The following is a 26,719-nucleotide window of genomic DNA, read 5'->3' on the forward strand; positions in this document are numbered from 1 at the left end:
ATACTGGGCAGCCATACCTCACTCTGGAGGTTAAACAGAATCGGCTGGTGTGGTGGCTTGGGTAGGTGTTAATTTTCTTTTCCTTTCTGTGCCAGTTGTCAAGTCTTCCCGGGAAGGTGAGGAGTGATTTGGGATTTCATGGTTAATTTTTGTTTCAGGAGGGAAATGCTCAACCAGCCCTCCAATATCTGTCTTCTGGATAAGACTTCCTATCATCATCATTTCTGACTGTCCCCTCTTGGGACTACCCGGAAGTGGAGGAGACAGGCTGGAGAGGGAGCGCTCAGGCAGCTCTCATCACCCTCTGGCCCTTCTTTCTTCATCTTTTCTTTTTTTCCATGTTAGAACAAGGACATTCTCTTGCATAACCACAGTAAGATTAAAAAATTCAGGAAATTTAACATTGATTCTACTATCTAACGTACAGCCCATATTTAAATTTCACCAGTTGTCCTAATAGTATCACTATAATCCAACCCAGGATCATTTCTCTTTACAGTCATGCATTGCTTAACGTCCATGATATATTCTGTGAAATAGGACGTTATGTGATTTGGACATTGTACGAACACCATATTATTTGCTAGGACAAACAAGCTCTCTCTACAATTTACTGTTATACATTATACGCCTGGCAGCACAATCGCTTTGTATACAAGAGACACAAGAAACAAGTGTTGCGTGTGGAATGCTGTTGCATTCGCTACGTCCAATTATGTCTGCTATGTCCTGTTCTCTGATCGGGATTTCTGAACTCTTTTATAACCTTATGGGACCACGGATATATATGCTGTGGGACATTGCCTGAATGGACTGTATTCTCCTTCAGTCTGGAAGCTCCTCAGCCTTTCTTTGTTGTTCAAGCATTGAGGTTTTTTGAAAAATGCAGGACTGTCTCTGGCCCTTTTGTGATGTGTTTGGTGTTTCCATCCCCCTCCCATTGCCCCCAGCCTCCTCCATGAGCAAGGCTAACTAGGGTGAGGTAAGTGAAGTCACCTACTCCTCACTTATCGACTATCTCGTTATCCGACACTTCCCATTTACAACAATAGTAAAAAATCTACTGTTTTGCACATTAACGACATACGTCTGGCAGTAATGAATGCCTAGGTGCAAGGCAAGAGTAATGCTGGTCGTGATGAGACATAGAAGGCCCACTTAAGTTTTTGATTTCTTGGGTTTCTTGGACTGCCAGTGCCCCACTTATAGTATGTGCTGCCATCTGATCGCTGGGAAATGCTGGTTTTTGCATAACAACCTGGTCTTTGGAACCTAACCATGTCAGTAAGTGAGGAGTAGGTTTATTCTCTTCAGGTACAAAATTTAAGGTGGTGCCAAAAAAGTCGGTAGTCAAGATAAATTATATTTTAATGCAACTTTTTTTAAGAAACAAAATTCATATAAAAATTTCACGATGAACAAAGTATCAACATTTAAAATAAAGACAGGATCAATAACAGCACCACTCCAAGCCCAAAGCAAAAGGAAAATTCAGCAATAGCAATCCTGTGTTTATTTAAAATGTTGACATTTCTTTTTTTTTTTTTGCATTAATTTTTCTTTTAAAAATATTGCATTAAAATATTATTAATTTTGATTACTGAGTTTTTTGGTGCCTCTTATACTTTGTGCCTCCCTGCCCCACAGGCTGGGTTTTGTCCTTCTCCAATCATCTATCCTCAGAACAAGGGAGAGAGTGATGGGGCTCCCAGCCAGCTGCTGTTCTTGTGCGCCAGAGGGGAGGAGGAGGGAGGGTGGGGACAAAGTCCTGGAGCTGAGCAGGGTCTCTGACCGAGGAGTTCTCTAACAGCTTCCAGCTGCTTCCACACCCACCAGACTTCCTGCTTTGGGAGTGGTGTTTGGTTAGGTTTTTTTCCTCTTTCCCATTAAATGTGTGATCTAATTAGATCCTTGGATCCCCTCATGTCTAACGGTCTTCCCTATCTTACCACTGAAGCTCTCCCCTTAGTTGATCCCATTCTGATCCTAGATTGGGATGGATGTTTTCATCCATCCAGGGAGCCCGTTGGGTTCTATCACTGGCTGTTCTCAGGCATGTCTGCCCAGTGCTGAGTGAGCACCAAGTGCTCCTCCACGTTCATACAAGGCTCTGGGAACGGCGCCAGGGCAGAGGGACACAGACCGGGTGTCTGCCAGGTAAGGGTAGGTCGGGTGGTAACTAGGAAAGGGCTCTGGACTGAAGTTAAAAACCCTGAGTTTAGCCCTGCCTCAGAATACAGATTGAGGTGGGTTATTTTGGCCAAGATCCTTAACCTCTTTGAGCTTCAGTTTCTTTAGTAAAGTGAGGGTGGTGATACTTGTTATGCCTACCTCATTGGGCCATAAAAGAATCAAACGAGATAATGATGAGAGTGCTTTGTGAACTGTAAAAGGGTTTTACTTGATATTTTCCCTCTGTCATAAAGCATAATCGTTTATTTTTGTAAAGACCATATTCAGGTCTACCATGTTGTTTGATCTAAATCCATGAGAGGAATACAGGCTGATTCAGTCCCCATGTCCATCTCTGCCTTTGACCAGCATTTCCGTAAGACTAAGGCTGGTCACTAGAAAAGGCTAGAATCCCCGATTAGCCCCCCTACACACACACACACACACACTCCATTCACAGTGTAAAACACAACGTGTGGGACCCAGGAGTTTGTGTTCGTTTGTTTTCCTCAGTAACTCAGCTGAAGGCTTTGTTTTTCTTTTCCTTCTTATAGCGTTATTGAGGTATATTTGATATACAATAAACTGCACATATTTAAAGGGTAAAATGTGATGCATTTTGTGAAAGCATAACCACAATTAAGATAATGAACCCATCCATCACTCCCCAAAGTTTCTTCCTGCCTCTTCCTTTCCCATCCCCAGACAACCATTGATTTACTTTCTATTACTATGGAATTTTAAAATATGACACAGTTCTGCATTTTTTAGAATTTTATAGAGATGGAATCATAGAGTACGCATTTTTATTTTTTTGGGTCTGGCTTCTTTTACTCAGCATAATTATTTTGAGATTCATCCAGGTTGTTGCGTATATCAGTAGTTCATTTCTTTTTTATTCCTGAGTAGTATTCCATTGGATGGACGTACTACATACATTGCATTCATCTGTTTTGATGGACATTTGAGTTGTTTGGAGTTTTGGTCTATTATAAGTAAAGTTGCTATGAACATTTGTGTGCAAGTCTTTGCGTGGACATTTGCTTTCATTTCTTTTGGATAAATACCTTGGCGTGGAGTCAGCAAGTTGTATGATAGGAATATGTTTACTTTTTTCTGTTTTTCAAACTATTTTCAAAGCAAATGTACCATCTTAGATTCTCACCAGCTGCATATGAGAGTTTCAATTCTTCCATGTTCTTGCCAACACTTGATATGGTCAGTCTTTTAATTTTAGCTGTTCTACTGGGTGTGTAGTGTTATCTCATTGTGGTTTCAATTTGCATTTCTCTAATAACTAAAGATGTTGAGTATCTTTTCACTGGCTTTATTTGACATCTGTATATCTACTTTAGTGAAGTGTCTGTTCAAATATTTCATCTATTTTTTAATTGTGTTGTTTGCCATCTTAATATTAAGTTGTTGGAGTTCTTTATATGTTCTGGATAAAAGTCCTTTGTAAGTTATATGTTTTGCAAATATTCTCTCAGTTTATGGCTTACCTTTTCATTTTCACATCAGTGTCTTTGAAGAGCAAAAGTTTTCTATTTTGATGAAGTTCAGTTTATTGGTTTTTCTTTATAGTTGACATCTTTTGTGTCATATTTTTAAAAATCTCTGCCAAACCTGAGGTGACTAAGATTTTCTCATGTTTTCTTCTAGAAATTTTATAGTGTTAACTCTTACATTTAGGTCTGTAATGCATTTTTTTCTTTTTATATTTCATATGTGTATTTGTTAGCTATTGCTGTGTAACAATTATTATAAACTTAGTGGCTTTAAACAGCACACATTTATTGTCTCACACTTTCTGTGGATCAGAAGTCTGAGTTTTCTGTTCAGGGCCTTAGAAGGCTGAAAACAAGGCATCAGCCAGGGCTGAGGTCTCATCAGAGAGCTTGTGTGGGGTTGGGTCCGTTTTCAAACTCATGTGGTTGTCGGTAAGTTTCAGTTCCTTTTGAGTTGTTGGACTGAAAGCCTCGGTTGTTTGCTGAGTGTCAGCCAGGGGCCAGCCTCCATTCTTTGTCACATGGATTTCTCCATAGGGCAGCTCCCAACATGGCAGCTTGCTTCATCACAGCCAGCAAGGGAGAAAGTGATTAGAGTTTTATTATAGCAAAAAGGATACAAATGAAGAGACACGTAGGGCAAAGTCTGGGAGCATCCCCTCATCATGGAGCTTCCATGTTCCAAAAAGGAACACACTATCCTCCCACATGCATTGATGTCTTTCATCAACCAGGAAGACCTGTGATCCATTTTGAGTTAAATATGTATTTCCAATTTTTCTACTACCATGTATTGTAAATGCTGTCATTCTCCAATGAATTGCCTTTGCACTTTTGTTGAAATCAATTGACCATATATATGTGGGTTTATTCCTGGACACTCTATTCTATTCCATTTATCTACATGTGTATCTGTATGCCAGTACCACATTATCTTGATTACTGCAGCTTTAGTAAGTCTCAAAGTCAGGTAGTGTAAGTCTTTCAACTTTATTCTTCTTTTTTAAAGATCTTTGGTTATTTTAGGTCCTTTGAATTCCCATATGAATATTGGAATCAGCTTATCAGTTTTTACAAAAAAAAAACTTGCTGAGATTTTGATTGGGATTGCGTTGAATCTATTAAGAAAATGGGAAATTGATCTTTTAACAATACTGAGTCTTCTGGTCCATGAACACAGTATATCTCTCCTTTTATTTAATTTCTTTCAGCAATGTTTTGTAGTCTATAGGCCTTGCACATCTTTTGTCAAATTTATCCCTAAGTAATTTATATTTTTTACGTTATTTTAAATGGTATTTTTTAAATTTCAATTTCTGATTGTTGCTAGTATATAGAAATACAATTGATTTTTCTATCTTGACTTGTATTCTGAGACCTTTCATTTTTTAAAAATTCAGTTTATCAGAGCAGGAACTTAGAAATACTGAGGTGCAGGGGATTTGCATGATATGATAAGCATTTAAAGTGGCATGTAAAAACATCAGCATCTTTCTCCATTTTCACTCAATAAGTCATTTCAACAGCAGCCTGGCTGTACAGGGTGCGAGAGGAGGAGTGGCATGGTGAATTCTGACCCTCTGCAGGCAGAACTCCCCAGATCTCTGCAGTATTCTTGAGGGTGAATGGAGCAGGTGAGAATGCAGTGCAGCCCCTTTAAGAGACTAGGGCCAGCCAGCCACCAGGCCACTGGGAAGGCAGCCCAGGAGATAAGATAAGGCCCCTTGGCTGGCTTAAGCCAGGGTCCTGGACCACATGGTTGGACTACTGATAGGCGAACAGGAACCAGGACTGATAAGGAGGAGATGCCAGCTACTAGACCCAGACAGACAAGAGGTGGAGCGAGCAAATCACTCATTTGGGGCCTGAAAAGTGACAGGAATATTAATTGTGGGTATGTAGAAAGAGGGCACTTGTATTTTGCTGTATAAGCTAAAATCATTGTTAAAAAACCCTGTTGTTAGCTGCTGTCAAGTTGACCCTAACTCGTGGGTGACCCCATGCACAGTGGGATCAGACCATTGTGATCCATAGGGTTTTCCTGGCTGATTTTTGGAAGCAGATCAGTAGACCTTTCTTCCTAGTCTTAGTCTGGAAGCTTTGCTGAAACCTGTTCATCACAGCAACATACAGTCTACCCCTGACAGATGGGTAGTGGCTGCGCGTGAGGTGCATTGGTCTGGAATTGAACCTCTAGACCACGACTGCTCCCTTACAAAACCCAACTAGACTGTAAGTTAAAGCCAATGCTCCATCTTTGTATCGATAGCACTCTGCATTGTAGTTAGTAAATGTTCAATAAATACACATTTATTGAGCTCTTTTATGCTCCAGTGATGTCTTTATACTCTAGTGAGATGCTCTGATAGAGGCTGTGGAGACTACTTGATTCTTCCTCAAACTAGGAAATTCCTGCAGGCAGGACCTGCTCTGGAAAGCCTGAAGCTGCTCATCTGCACACATCTGCATAGATTTGCATGTGTCCTGCTTGTAGATACTTTTATGTTGGATTTAGGTTCCCCAAGTCCGTTGCCTATTTTTAAAGGGATAAAGAGAGGATTTGTCTCTACTCATTCCTGCCCATCTTCGTCTGCATCCTCCAAAGATGCACAAATGATTTCTGCACCTTTGAGATATAAAGTGGTTGCACCGTTTAGCCGATAAAAGCACTTCTTTGCCCCTGGATGTATTTCCCTGTTTAGTTTCTCTTACAATACTTAGTTCCAGGGAGATATGAAGGCAAAGAAACCATCACGCTGAACAGCTCTATAGCGCAAATGGCTTAGAAGCCTTCATGGATTCATGCCTTGTACCTGGACCGACAAGTCAGAGGCAGTTGCAGTAGTTGGAGGACCCCCTTCCCACTGCCTTCCGTTTCAGGGCGAGGGATGTTATGACTACCTTTGTCTGCTCCCCCTCCTCCAGGAATAAATAAAAGTATCCTCTCCTCCCCCAGATCCCAGCTCCTCTGTTGGCCCGCCAGGCAAATATTTCATAATGGGGGCTCATCCAATTGGGCATGGTGCCAGAGACAGGCACCTCAGCTTGTGTCTGAGCTCCAATAAGGTGAGGCAGCCTGGGTGGGACTGGAGAGCTCTCCCTTTCCCCATGGGAAGTGCTGGTATTACTCAGGTGGATGGCATCAAGGCGGGAGCTGCTGCTCTTTCAGGGCTGGGGAAGGGGGATCCGGCTGTCCATCAGCCAGCTGGAGGCAACCCAGCGATGAAAGGGTTAAGGCCAGGCAGCATGTGTGGCTGTTAATGATTGCTACCCCCCAGGGACCTGGTGAGTTCTAAAGGAAAACCTTCTCCCAGTTCCTGAGTGTAAAGGGAGTCAGGGCTGGAGGAAGCAGGAGGGACGGCAAAGAAGAGCCGGTGAGTGAGTGCTTGTCTGTCTGGTGTGTGTTTGTCTGGGTGGCTTGGGAACAGGCAAGGAAGCACTAGCTATACCCACTCCGTCAGCTGTAGCAGGCTGTTGTTGTCACAACCCATTCTCAGCTTCGGGGCCAGATTTCGGTATCGCTCCTATTATTAGGAGGAAATCTTCAGAACTGTTTTAGTTCAAGGGGCGAACTCCTTAGCTCAGGAACTGGAGATGCCCAACCATTGTCTGTCCTGATGCCGAGACAATGGTTTCTTGGCCACCCTGCACACAAAGCTGCAGCCGGCTCTTCCTCCCTCTCCCCAAGCCATTGTCTCCAGAGAAGGCTCTGCAGGCTCTGGGAGGAAGGGCCATTGGCCTCTCTTGGGGGCCGATTTCCTGGGGCCCAGCCACAGGAGTGAGGTGGAGGGGAGACAGCGCTTACCTTTTATCCTTTTTACTTAGAGAAGTCAGAGGTGGAGACATTGGTGGGACAGGATGGGGTGGGGTGCAGTGCAGAGAGTTGTGGGGAGAGCTCATTAAGCAGACAAACTTGTCATTTGGGAGCAAAGCTGAGACCCAGGAAGAGAGAGAACCAATCTTTTGGGTTTAGAATTCTCTTCTGTTGTCCCCTCTCGATCAACTTCCCCCTCAGGTCCCTCATCTCCTTGCTTCCAAAACACTTGTGCCCTTTGCTCCAGGGACCCTCTCAGGACATGTCAGGCTTGTGCAGGGAGTGTGGGCAAGAGTCCCTTAGCTTTGTTGGAGGAGGTAGACTCTGACTTTGCTCAGCTGAAGATGACAATGAGTGTGTTTGTGCGCGCTTGCTCGTAAGTGTGTGATTAAAAACCACAGACGAGAGACTGAGTTGTCTACAGAGAAGAAATGTTGACTTTGCCCCCCCCTCCCCCCGCCTAGCTGGGAGCCCTTTTGTCTCCCTGCCTCTTTCCTGGAAGAAGAAAGGTCTGGGTGACATCATGGTGGTGTTAGGCAGAACCTAGGCAGGGACTCTGGGCCCTGGATGGCTGTGTTGGGTAGGTACAAGGTGCTCCCTGTGCCAGCCTTGAAGGCAGATCTGAGAGATAAGGTGGACACAGCCTCCCAGGGGCTTTCCGCTGTGGTGCTTCCTCCGGCCGGGCTGCCCATGGGCAAACAGAAACCAGGCACAGTAAGGGGGAGGTCCCAGCCACTAAACCAGCAGGGCAAGGCAGGAGCAGCCAAGTTTCTGGGCACTGAGGCCAAGAAAGAGGGAGAAGCAGAGTATGGGAGAGGAACGGGGGCACTTGTAATGGTCTGCATTGAATTTAGTCCCTACTGTGACTAGCCCATCTGTATCCTCACACACCCAGGTCACAGGTCAGAGGGACTGGCCTTCAATGCAGGGCCGGCTTCACAGGCTTGCAACCAGTGCAGCTGCACAGAACCCCATGCGCTCAGAAGGTTTAACGTTCTGCTGTTAACCAGCTGCTGTCGAGTGAATTCTGACTCATGGCGACCCCAGGTGTGTCAGAGCAGAACTATGCTCTGTACGGTTTTCAGTGGCTGATTTTTTGGAAGTAGATCACCAGGCCTTTCTTCCGAGAGCCTCTGAGTGGACTGGAATATCCATCCTTTCAGTTAGCAGCTGAGCGCATTCGTTAACTATTTGCACCACCCAGGGACTTCAGTGCCCTGCTATTGCCATCTGGAAATACTTAAACAAGAGGCCCTAAATTTTCCTTTCGACTGGGCTCCACAAATTCTGTCACCAGTCCTATACCCAGAAGCAGCCAGAAGTTGCAATGGCATGACAGTTGTTTACTCCAGCAGGTGTGGGCAGACTGACCTGTTCCTCAGGTGTCACTTACCTAGGCTGGCTTCCATCCTGGCAGGGACAGGACCGCCATTCCTTTCCCTTTCCTCCTCTCTACTCCCCTCCCAGGGCATTCTGTTCCTCCTTGACCCAGCTTCCCAGACCAGCCTTCCTTCCAGGCAATTCCTGGGCAGAGGAGCAGGGGAAGTTGGAAGCCGTGTCCATTATCCAATTGCTCCTTCTTTTCTTCCTTCCCAGGCCCTCTGCCTTGTCTGGGCTGTAGCAGCAGGGCACTTGGGGCAGGGGTCTAGGCCTGGGATCGCCTCTTCCATTCCTGTAAGATCTTCCCTCCCATTCCTGTAAGATCTTCCCTCCCCTCGGTAAGCCAGGGCTATCAACGAGCACTCTGGCACCTGCTTCGTGTGCTGTTTGTTTAGGAACAGGGTGTTTTCCTGTGATCCCCGTGGGTCCAGGTCTGGGTGGGTGCAGGGGTGGGGTGGGGGAGGTGCAGGGGAAGGAAGCATCATGTTCCTGCTGTCGCTGGGGGCAGCTTCTCTATCCTTCTGACCTCCAGGCCTGCTCCTCCTCCTCCGGACTAGAGGACTTTGCAGAAGACCTCTTCTTTCCTCTTTCTCCCTCCAGCATCTGCCCGAAGTTGGCCAATCCAAGAAGGAAAGGGTGGACAGGAGGGAGGAACGGGTCCCTTATGTCTACAGACTGTCTCCCTACTCTTCCCTTTTCCAACTCTCCTCGCCCCACCTTCTTGAGCTGCTCTATTGTTGTTGTTAGTTACTCTGGAATCCATTTCAACTCATGGCAACCCCAAGCGTGCAGAGTAGAACTGCTCCATAGGATTTTCAAGGCTGTGTGTGACCTTTAGGAAGCAGATCACCAGGTCCGAGGCACCTCTGGGTGGGTTCGAACCACCAACCTTTCAGCTAGTAGTCAAGCGCTTAACAGTTTGCACTACCCCGGGACAGGATAACATTTTCCAAACCCCTCCCACCAAGCATGCCCCCCGTACAGATGTAAGTAACAATATTCTCAAACCCCGAAGGGCAGTCTCAAGGAGTATGTTTTAAAAACAATGGATTATCCAACTTAATACAGATTGGACTTTAGAATGTATCGTTTGATTTTTTTTCATTTTTAAACTTTTTGGCAGCAAATCCCCCCCCCCCTTTTTTTTTTGGTATAAACCAAGGGAACTTGTTTTTATTTCCCGAGGACACTGAGCACATATCAGTGGAAGGATAAACTGGTTTAGAATTAAAAGTTTCATAAAATTAAAAAATATTACAACTAGAAGGTGGCTTGCAGAACATCTAACCCAGTGCTGTCCAGTAGAACATTCTGCAGCGAAGGAGCATTCTCTATGTGTATATGTGCACTGTTCAATATGGTCCCCACAAGCCACTGTGGCCACTGAGCCACAGTAAACTGTGGGTAGTGCCACAGAGGAATTGAAATTTTAATTCTATTTACTTGTAATTAATTACGATTTAAATAGCCACATGTGACTAGTGGCTACTAAATTGCATAGTACAGATTTGGTACCACTTGCCTATTTTATTTTTCTTAATTTTATTGTGTTTCAGGTGAAAGTTGACGGCACAAATTAGTTTTTCATTAAAAATTTATACACAAACTGTTTTGTGACAGTGGTCGCGATCTTCACAATGTGGTAGCGTTCTCCCCGTTTCCACCCTGGGTTCCTTGTGTCCGTTCGTCCAGCTCTCCTGTCCCTTCCTGCCTTCTCATTGAGCTTCTGGACAAATGTTGCCCATTTGACCTTCTGTACTTGATTGAACTAAGAAGCGCGTTCTGTTGATTTTATAGGCCTGTCTAATCTTTGGCTGAAAGGTGGACTTCGGGAGTGGCTTCAGTTCTGAGTTAGCAGGGTGTCCGGGGGCCATAGTCTTGGGGTCCTTACTTTATTAATGATTATAACATCAGTGGAGCCCTGGGGGTGCAGTGGTTAAGCTTTTGGTGGCTAACCAAAATTTTGGCAGTTTGAATCCACGAGCCGCTCCTAGGAAACCCTATGGGGCAGTTCTACTCTGTCCTATAGGGTCACTATGAGTTGGAATCGGCTCGATGGCAACACTTTATTTTTTTAGGAGGGGTGGTTTATAACATCAGCCACTTACTGAGCAGCTGTCATGTGCCAAGCGTTCTTCTAGATGCTTTAGAAGTGTGATCTTATTTAATCCTCCCAGCAATGCTGGTACTACTTTATGGTACAGATGGGGAAACTGAGACCCAGAAAGGGAAAGTGCCTCAGTACTGGTCAGCTACAGAGACTACTCACTCTGAGGCCTCTGCTCCGACCCTTTTCCTTAAGGACAGTCCCCACATTCTTTGCCTTCACGTTACTACATTCTTCAAGCTTTCTCTAAGTCCTTCGCTTCCCAGATCTTATGTTTCCTCTATGGGCAGTCAGGGGAGCTCAGGAACAATTGTCCCCAGTCCACAGAGGGGGAGACAGCAACAGCTCTCCCTCCAGACACAGTCCTTTTCTGGCTGGTTCCACCAGACTCAGTCGGTGGCCCTTGTCCCCAGGTTCCCTTTACAGCCTCCCTCCAGCAGACAGCAATCCGGGAGATTCCTTTCCCTCGGAGTCCTTGGCAAGCTCCCCAAGTACATGGGAAGTTCCAGCCTCCTTGATTCTGGCAGAAGGAGGTGTTCAGAATTTCCCACAATCCATCTGTGTCCCCGTTTGCCCTGCTACTCGTGGTCAAGAGAGAAGGCCAGCCGAGCCTCCCCTCAGTTTGGTCAGACTGGCCTGCCTCTGCCCCCACTCCATCACACCAATCTTTAGTTCCTACTGGGTGAGGGTGGGACACTGGGCAGGGCACAGAGATAAAGAAGATCCAGGCTGTAGACAGGTGTGAATGGACTAACATTCATGGATACCCAGACCGACATCCCACACGGCCCCCAGACCAATAGCCCACCCAGGTTACCAGCGAGAGCATCTGTGGCTTTCACGACTGTGTTCTTGGAGCATGCCTTGTGAAGCCAGTCACCCCCCTGAATCATGAAGCCCTCTCCCTCTTCTTGCCTTGAGATGGGGAGCTCAGGTTCGGCAAATAGTGGGGACTGGGCAAACCGGGGGGTAGCTGGGTGGGACAGTTAAGCACTCAGCTACTGAATGAAAGGTTGGCGGTTCAAACCCTCCCAGAGACACCTTAGAAGAAAGGCCTGGCGCTCTTCCAAAAGATCACAGCCTTGAAAACCCTACGGAGCAGTGCTACTCTGCAGCCAATGGCGTTGCCATGAATCAGAATAGACTCAACACCAACTGGTTGGGGAAAACCAGGGAGACTTGAACTTTGGCTTAGCTCTCCAGTCACTACAGCTGGAGCAACAGCACAGCTTATCCAACTGTGAAATGGGCCTTTCCTTCCTCCCAGTGCAAGAACCAGAGACCTGCGACTTTAATTTTTTTCTCCCTTGAACACCTAGCGCTGCAAAGAGGGGATTTGATCTGTAGGTTGCTGGTTGCTGACACCAAGTTGGCTGACTCAGGGCGACCCCGTGTACGACAGAACAAAATGTCGCCCGGTCCTGTGCCAACATCGCCTTTCTGCCTCTGCTCACTGGTCTAGTGGGAAATGTGTGTTCTCTACCAAACAAGCCATCCCGGTTACCATTGTTTTATTGTTAAAATAAGGAAACTGAGGCACAGAACAGCTTGACCCTCTCATGTTGCCGGATTAAAGACCCAGAGGCATTTGTAGCTTTTGAGGATGGAGGAAGAGGGACATCAACTCCATTCCTCTGCAAACACTTACTTTGTAAAATTCCTTCTCATGGGCTGGGTGGGGTCACTGCTCTCTGTAGGACACCAGAACCAAATCTGCTGAGTTAGGAATGAAGAGAGATTGTTTTTATGACCTTCCATAGACTGGGGAGGCTGACAGCTGGGCTGCCTCAGCCTCGGAAGAGCAGAGGTTTGGGATTCAACTTGGAGCTGTGGGAGGAGGGGTAATTAATGATTGCCCTGCCCTGGTACCCCCGGACCTTTTCCACAGTGCTTGACTGTCAGGAAGACAACCTGGGGGCCAAGGGGAGGGGACAGGAACCTATTTTCTCTGCATCTATCTGGTTTAGCTGGGGCCACCCAGGGGGAAGGTGGAGGGGGAAATCTGGAGCCTCAGGCAGCGCCTTTTCCTCCTTTCCTTTCCTTTTCTCCTGAGCAGGGAGCAAAGCAAGGGCACCCAGTACACCAGGAACGTGAGGAGCTCCAGGCAGCTGGGCTGCCCCAATTCTCCAAGTTGGGCCAGGGTGAAAGGGAAAAACACTCCCCATTTTGTCCATGATAGCATTTGGGGCAAAGAATCCCAGTTCTTAACACTTGGAAGGGACTTCAGTGGTCAGACGGTTAAGATGTGGCTGTCCCCAGGAATGATATTAATAATTTATCCACCAGCAAGGACACTGGCCCTGAGTCCTGGAGGGCCTGTGGTGGTGGCCATTACTGCTTCAGTTGCTGGATCATGGAGAGGTGGGGTGGAAGCACTTGAGAGGCTTGGCACAGCGGCTATTTACCAAACAACATGGAAGAATTTCAACATTTCAGCTGTAGGGAATATCCGCTCTGGTTATCTTCATTTCTCAGAAGACAAATAGAATCCCATAAAGTAAAATAATCAGTTTAAAGATAAGCTAATCCAAGCTAGGGTAGATCACCATAAATTCCTCATGAATTTCCCCTGGTGAAGAGCGTGCTCTCTCTCTGCTCTCTGTCTCTCTCTTTCACACACACACTGGGGCATGAAGCCATTGCCCTGACTAAAGAGTCTACAGTGCCCTCCTTCCCTTCCCTGCCTCCTTGTTGTTTGCCATTGAGTTGACTGTGACTCATAGTGACCCCATGTGCCCCATAGGGTTTTCTAGGCTGTACTCTTTATGGGAGGATTGCCAGTTCTTTCTTCCACTGAGCCGCTGGGTGACTTCGAACTGCCAATGTTTTAGTTAGCAGCTGAGCGCTTAACAGTGTACCACGAGTGGCTTTCCTAACATAGGACTGAGAGGGAAGTCTGAGCCCAGTGCAGGGGCTGGGAACTAATACAGTAAGCGATTGAGAAGGACGGCTGCATCCGATTCCAGAAGGGAGAGCCCTGGACTTGTAATTTCGATCACTTGTTCACTAAGCCAGTTCTGCTTCCCATCTGAGGTATGGGCTGGGCTCAGGAGGAAATTCTCCCAGTGTTCCGTAACTGGCCACAGCAAGTAAGGGAAATGTATTTGACCCTTCAGGGTGGGTCTTATCTCGACACTCAGCCCAGGATCCAAGCATTTTAGGATGGTCCAAGCTTACTTTGGAACGCTGTTCTTGCCCCTTTGGGAATAATGGTGGCGTAGGAGGATGGATGGGCAAGGGCAGAAAGGAAGGAAGCAGAGGGAGAGGGGTACAGACTGAGTGAGAGCCACTCACTGCGGGGCCGGCAGTGCTCTGGGGCCAGCGCTGAGAAGTGGGAGTCTCATCTGTACATTGTCGTCAGTTCCCTCCATTTGGCTCCAACTCATGGTGACTCCATGTATAATAGAAGGTCCTGCTCCATCTTCCCGATCGTTGGTATGTTTGAGTTGATCGTTGTGACTATTGTGCCAGTCCCTCTCATTGAGGGTCTCCCTCGTTTGCACTGAGCCTCTGCTTTACCAAACATGACGTCCTTTTCTAGTGACTGGTCTTTCCTAACCACATATCCAAAGTAAGTGAGCCGAAGTCTCACCTTCCTCGCTTCTAAGGAGCATTCTGATTGTACTTCTTCTAAGACTGATGTGTTTGTTCTTCTGACAGTCCACGGTATAGTCAATATTCTTCACCAATACCACAATTTGAATGCATCAATTCTTCTGTCTTCCTTTTTCATTATCCGACTTCCGCATGCCTGCGAGGTGACTGAAAAGGTTGGCAGTTCGAAGTCACCCAGCGGCTCAGTGGAAGAAAGACCTGGCAATCCTCCCATAAAGAGTACAGCCTAGAAAACCCTATGGGGCAGTTCTGCTCTGTCACATGGGGTCACTATGAGTCAGAATCAACTCAATGGCACATTGTAGGTCACGCATGGAAAAGAGACAGTGTTGTTCGGGAGGACCTCTTTCCCGGTGCCTCCTTCCTGCCTGCAAATACCTAGAGGTGCCGCCAGGACCTGGCCCCTTTCAGCCTCTTCTTTGAGTGTCAGCCATAGGCAGGGGACCAGAAGGTGCTTTGGTGGGGAGCAGGTGGCTGGGGAAGTGTATCTTCTCTAGGAATGGCCAGGGGAGCTGCAGGAACCAGGTGCATGAGGATTGCTGGAAATATAAACCAAAACCAAGTTGGCTTTTAATTGGGACAGAATGCTGAGCAGATAAGGCTCCTTGAACAAGATGATGAGATTCGGAGGTGTTGGAGAGCAAGAGTCAAACCTCTCCGTACTTCCCCTCTTCGTGGGCAACAGAAATCCTCCCTGGAGTGTGGACAGTCTCGGCTTCCAATGTGCTAGCTGAGAGAAAGAAGGAAGTGGGAGGGGTGGACCATGGCGGGGTGGGGGGGCTCTCCTTCCCACTCACCTCACAGTCCTCGCCCCCCCTAATGAGCTGAGTTGCAGAAGAAGCCCAGGAGTTCCCAGGATGGGGGAAGCTAGGCAATCTAATTCTGTCAGCAGATTCTCAGGAGCTTTGGAAATGAAGCAGCTTGGTGGAGGGCAGATAACCAAGAGGCGCCCAGAGGGTGGAAGGAGTTGAGTGTATTTCTCTGGTTGTTTAATATTAATCACTGTGGAACCTCTGTGCGCCCAGCCTGAGTGTGTTGGTGTGTGCGTGTGCATGCTTGTGCATGCCTGCAAAGGGTCATGAAGACCCACGTTGGTTTTGCTGCTTTTGACCCTGTTGTTGCTGTTAGCTGCCATCAAGTTGGCGCCTGACTCATGGCAACCCCGAGCACAATGGAATGAAATGCTGCCCAGTCCTACACCATCCCCATGATTGGTTGCGGATCGGACAATGTTCTGTTGTGACCCACAGGGTTTTCGTTGACTGATTTTTGGAAGTAAATTACCGGCCTTTCTTCCTAGTCTGTCTTATTCTGGAAGCTCCGCTGAAACCTGTCCAGCATCATAGCAACATGCAAGACTCCATGGATAGGCAGGTGGTGGCTGTACATGAGGTGCATTGTGTAATGTCTAGGTATCACTCCAGGTGGATGCTGTTCTTGAGGCAGATGTTTTGGAGATGAATCATTACACAGTTGTCATCTCTACAGTGGGGCTGTCACTAGGACCTGGGAGCTGAGAGTGCCTCTTGAACCGCAGAAAGGCCCTGACTAGGTGGAGAGACAATGCTGGAGAGTGGAGAGGTTCTGCCCCTCTTCTCTGTTAACTCATTGGTTTGGGCACCTCTAGAGTGCCTGCCCTGTATCATCCCCACCCCACCCCATGCACTGCCTTCTCAAGCCTGGGACTGTGAGTTTTTCATTTTTCCAGCTCTACAGCTGGCATAATTGTTGATTTGTTTTTAAGCAAAATGATCATAGCCATTATCTCTTATGCATAGCACATTTCACAGTTTGAACGTTTACAGTTATTATTTCATAGAATCTTAAGGTACCTCATTTGCACATAAAGAGCCCTAGTGGTGCAGTGGTTAAGTGCTTGGCTCCTAAATGAAAGGTTGGCTGTTCAAACCCACCTAGTGGCTCCGCTGGAGAAACAGCTGGTGATCCGCTTCCATAAAGATTACATCGAAGAAAACCCTATGGGGTGGTTCTACTCTGTCACATAGGGTTGCTATGAGTCAAAATCGAATTGACGGCGCCTAACATTTTCATATGAGAAAACTAAGGGCCAAAGAAGCAAAGTCATACTGCTAATTCATGTTGCAGCTTGGACTGGAAGCCCGGCCCTGCCCAGTTAGTTCTCTTTCCACTGATCGTACTGTCGTGGGGACCCCTCGCAGGTGCAGTGGACAAGGTGACCACCTCCTGACAACCCGGGAGCACCCGCTCCTGCCTCTACCACAGAATCTCCTTTACTGCTTGAGATTCTCCCCTTTCTCAGGTGGAATCTGAGAGGCCCGTTCAGATCTGTATTCCTAAGCCTTTGTCCCTGAGGGGTAGAAGCCTCTCCATGTCCTGACGGGGAGGAAGAGAGAGAAAACTGATTGGTTACCTATCCTTGTTTCCCTTTGTAATGCTCCATGCCTGGTTAAGTTCTTCCTGCTGTCTGATCTAAAATGAAAACCTGTCATTCTGTGCGGTTCTGTGGCAAAGGGAAAGACCCCAGCGAGGCATGTGTGCTGACTTCACCCTGAGGGTTTCAGGATTCTCTCAACAAGCAGGAAACCTGTGAGGCTTCATTCCCGCTGCCTGGTGCTCTCTGCCCTGGGCTTGGATGGAGTAATTTAACTTGCAACTGAAGCAAAGGCTGTGGGAGGCCCCTGAGCTCAGCTTGAGGAGAACAGGGATATTTTTTCCTTCTAGAGGAAGAAAACTTTTCCCAATGCACCCCCCCACTCCTCCCGTGCAGAGGAACTGAATTCTCCTCCCCTCTTAATGAAGATGGATCAAAGCCAAGCTGTATATTCAGGGGGGAGCCAGGCAGGGAAGCTGAGTGAGGGGATGAGGGGGCAGAAACAGAGCTGCGCTCTGAGAGGAAGTAATTAATTTTAAGAGAGAGCAAAGAGAGGGAAGCCCTTGGTACTAGAGTGTCCAACTCCAAATGCAAGTGGCTGAGAATCAGAGCATGGGAGGTTCTTTCGTCCCCTCCTTCCTTCACTCATTCATTCATTCAACAAACATTTATTGAGCTCCTACTGTATACTGGCAGGCATTAGGAGACGGCCTAGCTCTCTATAACCACGTTGTTAGGTGCCCTCGTGTCAGTTTTGACTTGTAGTGACCCCGTGTGACAGAGCAGAACTGCCCTATAATCTTTACGGGAGCAAACAGTCTTTCTCCTACAGAGCTGATGGGGGGGTTCAAGCCGCTAACTTTTCGGTTAGCAGCCAATGCTTAACCATTGCACCACCCGGCCTCCTTCTCCATAACCATCGCAGAGCTCAAGTAGCTATGAATTAGGGACAGGGAGAGGATGGGGTCTGGAAACCGAGGCATTTTATCATCGGGATCAATCATTTGCAAAACATACCACTGAATGGCTGACTATACAGACCTTTTGGATCTAGGATTAGCTGCTTAAATATTGGGAGCTGTTGACCCCGGTTATATCAAGCAGCCTGTTTCATCAGGGCTTAAATAATGATGTTGGCCGTTTGCTTTTCCATTCACTGATTGTGTTGTTCCCCGACCAATCCAAAAAATTAGATTAGCCCCTCCCTTTCCCTGTCTGTTGTGACGTCACAGAATTGCCATAACAACAGACTATGATGTCAGCAGAATGCCTGGGTGTGGCTAAAAAAGAATCACATTAGTCAGAAAGTATTCTCTTCCGAGGACAAACTGCAATCACATTGAAAGCCACAGGAACTGAAACTTGCTATCAGGATAAGATAACAGTGGGCCTGGAGCCTCCTTTACAAAAACCCTCTATAAACAAACAGGGCTCCTAAGGAGGACTGTTTGGAGAGCAGGCTTGCCTGGGGGTAGGGGGATGGAAGCCATGACCTCTAGAAGAATCTTCAGACCTGGAGGACATTAGCAAAGAGGGAGATTCGACCATCTTCAGCCCCCGTAGAATTCAGGGGAATTAACGCCGATGCAATCTCTCTTGCTCCTGAGCAGATCTCACAGTCAGCTGGAATTTATCATCTTGCATCTGGGAAGATTTTCAGAAACAAACATTTGGTGACCCCCTTTCAGCCCCATTTGCTGCCCACTTCCTCATAAGCTTTGGGAAGATGCTTTCTTTCAATTTCGCCTGAGTAAGGCAGCCGGGGTCCTTGCCACTAGCTTGGGCTACATGACATCTGTGCCTGTCTGCTCCACTTGAGTCGGTAGCATTGCTGCTCATTAGCTGGACCACCCCCAAGCGAAGGCCAGGCAGCGCAGAGCTGTGTTGAAAGGGAGTGTGTCAGGGGGACGGTTGCAGAGAGGCTTCATTCATTGTGCCCTGGTCTCCACAGAGGAAGGCTGGGGCTGCTGAGGGAAGAGAAAGGAGAATTCCTCCATCAATCTCAACTTTCCAGCAGCAGCGGTAGCAGCAACAACAGGAGCAGTCATAGCAAAAGAATCTGGAGCTTCATTTAACCCTGTGCCCACAGGATCCAAAGGGCCTCTGAGAAGCAAGGGGCCGTGTTCTGGGCTGGGGGTCGGCCAGGCCAGGAGGACTGTTGTTCCTGCAGGCCGGGCTGGCATGAGTTTCTGCTGGGCAAATGGGAACGCAGCCCCAGACTCCTCCGCCCACCCAGCCACTCTGTGTCCTTAGCTTGGTGAGGTCGGACTACCTGGAAGTGGCACACCTGCTCTGTTTGCCTGTCTCTCCATTTCAGCATTTTCTCCTTGGGGACCTGAACTGGGAGGAGGGCATCCCCTCCTCGCTTATTCTGCCTCCAGCGCTCTGGCCAGCTGCATTCTGACTGAATGCTAGGCTGCCGTGGGCCCACTAGGGCACCCCTGCCGCCACCCAGAGAGCGCCCCCGCCCCCTTCTCGCCTGCCGGAGCCAGCGGGAGCGGGGACCGGCAGAGTTTGTGCTGCTGCTGGCCCTGGATCCCCGCCACGGCACTCCGGCTGGGACGGAGGACTTACTTTTCAGAGGGATGGTAGGAGCAGGGTGGCTGGCGGGTCCTCTGAGGCTGCTGAACTGGGGACAGAGCTGCCAAAAAGATGCTGAAATTTCGGGCTGATCGACGGGTCAGGTAGGATTTCTTCAGCAGACCACAGGCATGTCAAGTCAGAGCAGGCTGAGTTGGCAGTTATCCTGTTTGGATCCTGGGACCTCGGAGTGAGGGGCTGGCTTGAGATGACCTGGAGAAGGAAGAGGAGTTAGGTCAATGCTTGCTGCATTGCAGTGCTTGTGAAGGGGAAGCTGTTTTGAAATTGGTAGTGCCGGGGATGGAGACAGGATGTCATTTTTAGTAGTTTCTGGGTAGGAGAGTCGGGGGCAAGGAGGAATTTGCCTCACCCTGGAAGACTTGTGATGGTTGATAGTGGAGTGTGTGCTTCTGTGTGTGGGGGTGTGTGGGGGGGTGTGTGTGTCTGAAGGGAAGTTTCCAGCAGAGTTACCATGGGGAGCATGCAGAGCAGAAGGGGGCTGGTGGGTCAGTGGGGAGCAGAGGCCCTGCGCCACTGGGAAAGCAGAGACCTTGGCACCCAAAGCTCCTTAGTTGTCACAGACGGCCTGCCCCTCAGCCCTGAGGTGGGGCAGACCAGGGGAAAGGGTGACTGCACAAAGACCCCTGTGGTTAAGGACAGTATCCTTGCTGGCCATGGAAGGAGGCGGGATAAAATTTGGAAAGTGAGGAGCAGGTTATCAATGTGCTAGGGTTAAAACCCAGGCCTGTGGACATTGGTCAAGTTTAGGGTCCCGCTTGGCAAGCCTTGGTTGCAAAGCCCACGGGTCCACATAGGCTGCACCTACTGTGCCTCTCTCTCCTACACGTCTCTGGAATAGATCTGAACACGACCGGCTGGGAAGCTGAACAAACACCTTTTGATATTACCTTCAGCTTGAGCAGACAGCCTGAGGGCTAGGTTGTGTCCTGGGCTATTGAAAGGGGGTTTCCAAAAGGTATTTTATGTCTCTCCTGGAGCTAAGGGACCAAGCTAAGACCTCTTTCCTGTGGCAGTAGCTGACCTGCTGCTTGTCAAGCACAGCACCAGCCCTTTGCTCAGGCGGCCCAGTGCTAGGACCCTGAGCCCCGGAGCAGCCTACGCAGGCTCTGTCCTGGTGCTTGCTTCTTAGGGTAGACTGGTAGCACCGGGATAGAGAGAGGCTGTACCTGGGCTCTCCCAGTATCTCTCAAGAGGATAGATGAGGAAGTCCTTAAAATCCACCTAGGCCCCCCATTGGCTGGTTGCTTGATTCACCACTAAACTTTCTTGCCAGGTGGTCCCTGCTTGGAGAATCCATCTTAAATGGCCGCCATTTGTATCTTAGCCCCACTGTGCCAGCCATGTCTGCTGCCCTTCCTCCCTCCCTCTCCTACCTCCTTGAGAACCCACCAGGGCACTAGCCTGACATTCAGTTAACCAGAAAAGCCCCAGCAGGACCTCCCAAAGGAGCCCTGATGATACGGCTCCCATGGCCTCTGCAGAGACCCAGTGCCTGGTTAATGCTCCCTCCTACTTCCTGGCAGGCTGTCCTCACCCTACCTCACCCTACCCCCAGGCCTCCACATCACTTAATTAGATCTGACTGTTGAGCCAGCACTAACCTGACAGCTCCTGAGGTCTTCGCTACATCAAGTAGCCCTTAGACAGGGAGACCGGGACTTAGAGTTTGGGTGGGCCCTAGCTGGAGCTGAAGAAAGGAGTTTCTGGATCTCCCATGTCATTTAAAGAAAGAGATTGGGGCTCAAAGCAGGGGAGGAAGGAGTCCAAGGTCACAAGAGAGTTCTTTCAGCAGATAATGAGTGAGCACTTTTTTGGTGCAGCATTGGCAGTGGTTGTCCCGGGGAGAGAACCTGCCACGCATGAGAGTTTGACTGTGTTGAATTGTCTATAGGAACACCCCCTCCCCAGCCCCCCTCTTCCCACATACCCAGGGTGACCACTGAAAAGGTGAAGTGTGGCTTATTTCGAGCCTGGAGTAGGGGTATACTTGTTGCCATTGAGTCGACTCCAACTCATAGCGACCCTATAGGACAGAGTGGAACTGCCGCATAGAGTTTCCAAGGAGTGGTTGATGGATTAAAACTGCAGACCTTTTGGTTAGCAGCCATAGCTCGTAACCACTGTGCCACCAGAGCTTCCCACTGTGGGTGTAGGGGGGTGAAAGTGGGGGGTCTCTCGTAAGTAGTTAGCACTGACTAGAAAAAAGCGACCAGGTTTCATTTCTTCTCCTCATCCTCCATCCAGACTACAACCTCTTCTGTGTAGTCCAGCCCTCCATCTTACCACCCATGGATCCCACCTGGAGGACAGAGAGACAAGCTTCTTACGTGTTCTTCCTGTCCCTGGCACTGTCCAGAGTCTGTCTACCCTTCAGCTTATCTTTTTGCCTGCTCCATCTTTATCACAACTCTTCTCTCTCTTTTGCCTCTACAGCCACAATGAAAGACGGAACATATTTCTACACCCAGTGACCGGCCAGGTCCCAGAGGAAAACAAAAAATTTGACTTGAAAACGTAAGTTTGCCCCCTACCTTGCCGTTTGGCCTTTCCGTCTTTCACCACCACCACCCCATTGCCACCGTGCCCCTGGGAAGGGGAGTTGTGGGGGAGGGGAGCAGAAGGGATTTAGGGTCACTTACCTCAGTCCTGAAGACTGGGAGCTTCTGAGACCCATCTGGCTTGACACCCTCATCTACTTTTCCCGAGATCCAGCAGAACTCAGGTTGAGCTGAAGGAGTGAAAGACAGGTCTGAGGTTGAGGGAAGCAGTGAGGGGATCTGATATAATTGTGAGAGCTAAATGCTAGCTCCTCTCACTGAGGATGCTGGCTCACTGAATGAGGGGAAAATAACAATAGATAATTAAATGGCTTTCATGGTCCACTGGGCCATTGTGTCTTTTAAATTAGAAGGAAAGGGAGTTCTGAAGTCACAGGGTCTAGACTTTTTAAAATAAATTTTAAAATTGAAAAAAAAATTTTTTAAATAAATAAATTTTTTTAAAGAGGATAGTGTCCAGTATCACTGGCATGTAATCTTCTTGGAAGAGCTGAGGGAGCAGCTGAGATGACCTCTTGATCTCTTCACGCAGGGAATCTAATTTTATGCTGATGCAGGAACAGTGGGAGGCAGAGTAGGGAAAAGGGATGGGTGGTTTCCATTGTTTCTTGCCTTTGACTAGTCTTTTTCTTCTCTTCCTGATCACCTTGAAATCAGATCGACCTTGGACATGTCCAATAAAACAGGTGGGAAACGCCCGGCTATCACCAATAGCGACATATCCAACCACAACATGGTGTCTGAGGTCCCTCCAGAGCGGCCTAGTGTCCGAGTAAGTCTAGCTTCCAAGGCAAACTGTTGGGCGAGAAATGCCTTCAATGCATGTGTAGGGGGATCTCAAGGAATCCTAGAAAATGTCTTTGCCTGCCCAACTATTTCTATAAGATTCCAACTAGCAGGTGAGGTGACCCAGGAAGAGTGTGAAGAGTAGGAAAGCAAGAGGGCTCAGATCAGAACCTTGTTGAAGACCGACATCTAGACCAGAGGTTCTTAACTTTGGTGTTGTTAACATTTTGGCCAGATAGTAATTCTTTATGATGTGGGGATATCCTGGGCCTTGTAGGATGTTTAGCAGTATCCCTGGCTTCTACTCATTAGATACCACTAGCAACACCACCACCCCCTCCCGTTGTGACAACCAAAAATTTCTCCAGACATAATGTCCCCTGGGGGCAAAACCCCCCACCCTCATTGAGAACCACTGATCTAAAAGACAGTAAAAGAAGAAAAACTCATGAAAAACGTGGTGATGGAGAGTTCAGAGAGGGGGGAGGAAAGCGGAGGGTGCTGTCCCCTAAATGGAAGGAAGAGAGCCTGGAGGAGGAAGAAGTAATCCAGAGAAGAATGTTTCAGAGGGTTCATAAGATACGGGCCGAAGTGTCCATTGGGTTTATTAAGGATGTGGTGGTTGGAGACCCTGATAAGGGCAGTTTTGGTGGTGTGATGAGGGCAGAACATAAGCTGGAGAGGGTTGAAGAGGGGATGGGAGGGGATGATGTAGAAACATTGAAGACTGGAAATTACTCCTCTAAGAAGCTGCATAGTAAATTATGATATACTCATACAAGGAGCCCTGGTGGTACAAACAGTTAAGCACTCAGCTGCTAACTGAAAGGCTGGCAGTTCAAACCCACCCAACCGCTCTGCAGGAGAAAGACCTGGCGATCTGCTTCTGTAAAGATTACAGCCAAGAAAACCCTATGGGGCTGTTCTACTCTGTCACATGGGCTGGCTATGAGTAGGAATCAACTGGACGGTACCCAATGACATATTTATACAATGGAGTACTCTCCAAAAATTAAAACAAATAAGCTAGAGCTATACGTATTAAGAAAGATAACTCTTGAAAACATAACGTTGAGTAAAAAGCAAGTTGCAGAATATGAAAAATATGATATTATTTATGTAACATGTACAAACATGAAAAACAGCACTATTTATAGATAGTATTTATTTGCAGCACAAATATATAACCACGGACAGGAAGACTAATTTTGGGACAGTGGTTGCCTCTAGGGAGGAAGAAAAGATTGGGGGGGTGCATGTTTTATTAGAGGAAAACAATATGAAACTGTGATCATTATATTATTTGCTTTTCTAAAATGTTTGAAATATTTCAAAGATATATTTTTAAAGACATTTGACTGTGATGGGAAGTTATGAGGGTGGGGGTGGAAGCTAGACGATATGGAGATGGAGGGAGGTTTTGCTTGCTTGTTTTGTTTTAAGATGTTGGTGGCATGGGTGAAGGGAATGATCCAGTAGATGGGTTCAGGAGAAAGGGGATAACCAGTCCACAAGGCTGCTGTGGAGGCGGGAGGAGTCAGACTAGAGGCGCTGTTGGCCTGGACAGGGAAAAGGGCACCTCTTTCTCTGACACTGTATAGAAAGGTTTGAGAAACTGGGGGAGGGGAGCTAGGAAATTAATGACGTTCCCACCAGCTGTCTTCAACTTTTTCAGGAAAGGTTTTCTTCTGGGAGGGATAGGGTAGGTGGGGATGCATCAGGGGACTTGAGGATATGTGGGACAGGTTTGGAGAACAGAAATGGGAGGCAACAAGGGACATATGAAATATTGCCTGACAACGTGGAAGGGTCATGTGAGGTTGTAGACTGTGAGTCCGTGGGGCCCCAATCCACAGGCTTGTGTGGTTTACCTCCGGCAATGCTCATAGCCTGGTTGTGAAAGCAGGGAAGGCAGATGGTTGGATTGACCTCAGGTTGAGGGTTGCTAGAAAGTGGTGGCAGAAAGACAAGGAGGCTAGGCTACTGAGGGGTTGGCAGGAGAATGGCTGAAGTGGTGAGCTATGGGGAGCAGCTTCCAGGCTGCAGAGGGAGGAAGCAAAACTACAACAGATGATGGACTGAGAGAAAAGGGAAGGATTTAGGAATTTACATATTCTTAGGGGGGTGGACGGAAGCCCTGGTGGAACAGTGGTTAAGTGCTCGACTGCTAACCAAAAGGTCGGCAGTTCAAACCTACCAGCCACTCAGCGGGAGAATCTGCTTCCATAAAGATTATAGCCTTGGAAACCCTATGGGGCAGTTCTACTCTGTCCCATAGGGTTGCTGTGAGTTGGAATCAACTCGATGGCAATGAGTTAGGGTGGTGGATGATTTCTTCAGATGGCTAGTATCAGCCATTATATATGGATTTTTACTAGTTTAATGTTCAGAAAATAATCTTATTTCTCAGTTTCGGGATTATTGTTGTTACCATCAAGTTGATTCTGACTCATCGACCCCATGTGTTACAGAGTAGAACTGCTCCATAGAGTTTTCTTGGCTGTAATCTTAACAGAAGCAGATTGCCAGGACTATCTTCTGCAGTACCACTGGGGGTGGTTCAAACCTCCAAACTTTTTTTTTTTTAATTATGCATTAGGTGAAAGTTAACAGGGCACATTAGTTTCCCATTCGATAGTTTGTACATAAAGTGTTCCATGACATTGGTTTCATTCCCTTCAATGTGTCAGCACTCTCCCCATTTCCGTTCTAGGTTCCCCGTTTAATTTTGTCCTGATTTTCTACCCTTTCCTGCCTTCTCATCTTTGCTTTTGGGCAAGTGTTGCCCTTTTGATCTCACATAATTGATTGTTCTAAGGAGCATGTTCCTCTCGGGTGTTATTGTTTATTTTATGGGCCTGCCCATGATTTGGCTGCAAGGTGGTCTCTGGGAATGGCTTCAGTTCCAGTTCAGAAGAGTGTCTTAGGGCCATAGTCTCGGGGGTTCCTCCAGTTTCTGTCAGACCAATAAGTCTAGTCTTTTTTGTGAATTTGATTTTTTGATCCACAATTTTTCTCCCGCTCTGTCCAGGACCCTCTGTTGTAATCCCAGTCAGAGCGACAGTAGTGGCAGCTGGACACCATCTTCTGGTTTCAGGGTCGTGTAGGCTGTGGTTCATGTGGTCCATTCATCCTTTGGTCTAATTACTCCCCCTGAGTCTTTAATTTTCTTCACTCTCATTTGCTCCGGATGGTGAGAGACCAATAGTTGCATCTTAGATGGCCACTTGCAAGCTTTTAAGACCTCAGATGCTACTCACCAAAGTAGGATGCAGAGCTTTGTCTTTACGAACTATGTTGTGCCAACCGACTTAGATGTCCCCTGAGTCTATGGTCCTTTGCCTTCAAGCCTAGGAACTTCCTCCTGCGAGGTGTTTGGTTGTATCTAAGAAGTTGCCCTGACTGTGGCCTTTGTGTGCTGTATTGTCTATATTAATATATAAACAGCACCTACAGTTATGTCTGTAGAAATATCCACCACCAAACCTATATCTACAGGTAGATGTGCTCCCTTACACCCTCCCACATGTCTTGACATACCTATCTACCTATGTATCCTTTCCTAAATTAGTGTTTGTTAATACTGTTTTTGTAGGATTCTCTATGCTATAGTAATTACTGTTGTTGCTCTTTGTTCTTGTGTTCCTCTCAGTGTCCTCCCATGCCTTGCTCATGTTTTGCTGACTTCCCCCATATTGTGTATTGCCTTTCCCCTCACCAATATTAACACGTGTCTTCTATCTATCTGGTAATTTTCCCTGCCTCCCCCTCTCATCCCTGGTAACCATCGAAGAATTTTTTTTTTTCCTGTGTGTAAACCTTTTC

General features: G+C 47.5%; 1 protein-coding gene across 1 annotated transcript in view; it reads left to right on the forward strand.

The window, feature by feature from the left end:
* The first annotated feature begins 22,778 nt into the window (after positions 1-22,778).
* Positions 22,779-26,719, forward strand: part of PLEKHA6 (pleckstrin homology domain containing A6) — a 45,290-nt gene continuing 41,349 nt past the window's right edge. The window contains exon 1 of the mRNA XM_023730268.1: positions 22,779-22,880. Coding sequence (XP_023586036.1) covers positions 22,779-22,880 — 102 coding nt within the window. The remainder of the gene's footprint in view (positions 22,881-26,719) is intronic.

This window comes from Trichechus manatus, unplaced genomic scaffold (genome assembly GCF_000243295.1).
Source record: "Trichechus manatus latirostris isolate Lorelei unplaced genomic scaffold, TriManLat1.0 scaffold00035, whole genome shotgun sequence".
Lineage (NCBI taxonomy): Eukaryota > Metazoa > Chordata > Mammalia > Sirenia > Trichechidae > Trichechus > Trichechus manatus.